The following is a 4,159-nucleotide window of genomic DNA, read 5'->3' as shown; positions in this document are numbered from 1 at the left end:
TTTTTTATCAAGATGTTATAAACAAATTAAATTTAAAGAAATATTTTATATTTTAGTATTATATCATTTCTAATTTTTATTTGTGCTATTTTATTAAGAAAATCAAAGACACGCCTCAAACTTTAACACACAATGTTATATTCAATAATCAAACTACCCACTTCATTGACTTTTGTACGCTTTCTTCATGTGCCACAACACACAATGCTTACAATTAAAAAAAAAAAAAAAAACTTTATATTCATTTACATTCAACTTACATTTTGGTGCACGCGCTCGCTTATTGCTTTTGCGTTCGTTAAAGAACGAACTTAGAATGCCGGCAGGATTCATTTTGCGATTGGCTTTCAAACTTTTATTTTGTTGTTTTTCAGCGGCGCGCGACGTGCTGCATGCTACGTAAGGTCCTGCCGTCGTCATCACTGAGTTTTGTGCACTCGCAGTCAACTGTTGTTGTTGGTGTTCTGTGTCTTGCACATTGACCGCGCTATAGCGGCGTGAAAATATTTTGCTCAAATCTTTCATTTTCGCGCTAAAATTTCTACTTTGAATTCTCTTTGGCAAAGCACTAAAATTTTCGTTTTACAAAAATTGCGAACAATTGCCGTTATATGCTATGACATTTAGAAAACTTTTATGCAATAAAAATTATTAAATTTTTTTTTTGAAAAATAGAATAATTAAACGCTTCTAGCTTTTTACGTAAAGTTCAAGCGCACTTAACAATTGTTTATTTGTCACACTTTTAAATTTGCAATATTTTAAAAAAACTTTTTGTTTTGCAAAAATAATCGATTATCCTTGTTGCGGTTCTAATATGCTTTTCACGTTTATTCTAAATTTTTTCTTTGCTTTACTTTTGAAGACGTCGCTAGTTTAACTCAACGTTTACGATATGTTCTTTTAATGTTACGGAGAGCTCTTGATAAAAGTTAGTCTGATCGCTTGCGCAGCTCACTTTTGAATGAAGTCGTTGTGGTGCACGACACGGCAGGTAAATAACGCTTTTGCTAGCCGCTGACGCCTGATTGACTGCCGCTTTGGAAGCTGAACGCGGCAGCGAACGCTGCTACTTAACGCTTAACGTTTGCAATTTTTTTATATGTCTTTCTTTTTTGCGTCCGTTAAGATCGTCTGTAAGCGGTCGTCGTTCTGCTTGTTTAAGCCGAGTCATCATAAGCAGCGTCGCTTAGACCGGTAATCAGGTAATTCCGAGTCTGTGCTGTCCGAGCGGCCAACGCCATTCTCAGCTGTGCTATCCAATACAGCTTGTTTACAGCTTGACCACGCCACTGGCAGCGCACGCAATTAAATGCTGTTGACAGCGCAAACAGTGACGTTATTGTAACATTAAACCGTTGTTGTTAAAGTGTCAATGAATTAAAGCTGAGCGCAATCCTTAGCATGCCATATACTAAACAGCGGTTGAGGCTGTTAGCATAACAGCGTAACAAGTAACAGTAACAATAACAGTTAGCAGTGCGTATACTCAAACAGAAAATGTTAAATAATAATAGTGCCGCCAATGTTCATTGGCATTACACTTATTTATATGTTAAAGTAACATTCAGGGGCAACACGCACAGTTTGCTGTGTACTCAACAACAGCAAACTGTACACCCCTACAGCGTATGTTATTAAAAGAGGGGTATGTTATTTTTCGACTCTGTTGAATTCTAGTAGGATTTTTATGTGATTATACCCATTTGTATGTCAGAAAAAAATATTTTTTCGTGATTTTTTTGTTTTCGAAGATGTAAATGTAAATTTACAGAATTTAATGTATGTTCATCACATAATTCACCGTTAAAATATACCGCTCTCTGTAATGAAGTCGTTCACAGCTGATTGTCTCTGTCAGTTTTGCAGTGTCTTTGAACAGCACGCGTAGTAAGCCAACAATAACAAAATGCTTTTATAGCTATACGTATTGCATATAATGCCAAACACATATTTACATACTTGTGGCTAATTACTAATGGTTTTGTTAAATTGAATAATTGCTATTAAAAAGCATTTTTTACGGATTTTTGCGAATTTCCAGAACATAAGGAAGTTATCGTGAGGAAGTGACTTTGCAAAATCTTAGATATCAAGGAGCACTTTTTTGAAAAGAAGCTTTACAAACATAAATATGTAAGTGACAATGTCAAAAATGTAAACAAATTTATTTGCGACAGTGTGTGTTCTACAACAATGACATTTGTAAATATTGGGGTAATGATTGCTAGACAGATTACACTTCAATGTTTAGGTGTTGAGTGTTTATTTTTACATTACATACTTGTCAACGTACACTTTTGTAAGTGAGAAAATATATATGAGATGGAGTAATAGGGATATTAGGTTATGTTAGTTGGCTGATACCTCAAGATGACAAGAGATCACCATTAAACTGCTTTGTACAGTTCTTTGAGAAGACTCACAAAAAAATTCTTATCACAAATCTGCTTAGATGCTTTTTTTATAATTCCGATATTTCACATGGATGTTTAAAAGTATGTTTTCCGAAGTGTTTTACTGTTAGGGCGGCTCAGTCGAGGAGGAAGTATTGAAATTATTCTATCTCATCCACTTCAAAGCGGCAGGTGCAAGGTAATGTTTTATTTTACCGCAGGAACGCCTACAACCACTGAAAGATAGACTTTGCTGAGATCGAAGAGCTCACCGGATCTCTTCCCATTCGCTATTTGCCAGAATTTCCTTGCCACTGCACAACTACTAGTAGTCGACCAACGTTTGCTAAGCCGGTCTGAGGTTGAACCCTCCAGTACGGAACTGCAAGAAATTAACGGAGTTCCTTAACGTACCTTTAGGAAGTGTCTGAGACTGAAGTTAGAACAATACAAGATCATCAGCCTTGCAGTTTCCTGCAACACCACTGTGAGCAGTCACCTAAACCAGTCTATGCAATAACTCGATGCCAGAGATAAGGCCTTTATACACGCCTTCACTAATCTTTAGCGCTATATTAGCAAGCTCAGGGCTCATATCACTGCTCTGCTGCCGCACCATTTTGGAGGATGCTGTGCTCCTGCGCAGTAGATGTACTGCTACTTTTCTGGCAAGCATTTCCGCTTGGAAGACGCTGCGTGTTTAGGAAGCCTAAAATTGAAGTTGGTAGATAGCTCCCCACAGTGTACCCCTCCACTAATCCTCCACTAAGCTAGTCCTTCCTTCTTATAATTCTCTCGGAAGTATATCAGCAGAGCAACGACAGCCGTGGATAGGCTCGACCAACCAGTAATCCAAGTATTTTGGAATGAAATCAAATTGTGCGAGGATAGATCAGGCTCGCGGTTATCCAAGTACTCAGTTTTTTTTAGGCCTTAGAACAGCTGGCGCGACCTTCCGACTATGCCTTTTAGTTATATACTTATACAGCAAGGCATTAAACGCCATACATACTGAAGAGAACCTCCCCGTTGAGCACTCGCCAATGTCTTCGCAAATGTAGTAGGGGTATTAACTTCAAACAAGAAGCAGAATCTTCTACTATGAGCTACTCCATCTATAGCTCAACTCTTAATTCGAACTTGTAATGTCAACAATTAAACCGTGTGATGAAAACAATCTTTCAAGAGCGGTCAGCTTTGGCCAAAAAAAGAGAAATTAGGTGCTAGCAGGACAACGCTAGGCAACACATATCGTTAATGATTATCTAGAAGCTGTGCTAGCTTGGTTAAGAGGCTCTTATCTATTGAGCTATATTTCGGAGCTGACACTATGTTATTACTACCAGTTCCTGTCTATGGCGAACAATTTTCTTGTTGAAGAATTCAACTCAAAAGACGATTGAAAAAATCGATTGCTCCATTTTTTTGTCAATAGCGACGGGAATTTATTGAATTTCATGAAATTATCTTCAAAATATTTGATCTAAATCGGATCATTCTGATTACAATTAATAATATCTTTAATTTAATGCAGAAGTAATGGATTTACTAGTATATAAGATTTTGTCAATAAATTGTTTGACAAAAATCTATGCGGAAATGTTTTGGGGATACAAAGAAATCCATTCAACAAAAGTGTGATATACTATACATATATATACATATGTATGAGTATATTGTGGTTAATGCAAAAATGCAATATTTTTTATATAATAAAATATATGAAAAAGAAAACCAAAAGAGAAGTGCGAATATCTCAACAG

At 36.6% G+C, this 4,159-nt stretch overlaps 1 protein-coding gene across 4 annotated transcripts in view; it reads right to left on the bottom strand.

Annotated features, from left to right (window-relative positions):
* LOC108976963 (scavenger receptor class B member 1) overlaps positions 1-4,159 on the bottom strand; it is a 65,838-nt gene that overhangs the window by 37,181 nt on the left and 24,498 nt on the right. Inside the window, exon 1 of one of the 4 annotated variants that reach the window (XM_018946421.1) lies at positions 261-956. The exons of the other annotated variants lie outside the window; for them this stretch is intronic. Coding sequence (XP_018801966.1) covers positions 261-525 — 265 coding nt within the window. The 5' untranslated portion in view covers positions 526-956. Of the gene's footprint in view, positions 1-260; positions 957-4,159 lie in introns of those variants that run through there. 4 annotated transcript variants of the gene reach the window in all.

This window comes from Bactrocera latifrons, unplaced genomic scaffold (assembly GCF_001853355.1).
Source record: "Bactrocera latifrons isolate USDA-ARS-PBARC rearing strain unplaced genomic scaffold, ASM185335v1 scaffold_82, whole genome shotgun sequence".
NCBI classification, from domain to species: domain Eukaryota; kingdom Metazoa; phylum Arthropoda; class Insecta; order Diptera; family Tephritidae; genus Bactrocera; species Bactrocera latifrons.
Note: the sequence above shows the minus strand (reverse complement) of the source record. Positions and strands in the feature narration are given on the sequence as shown.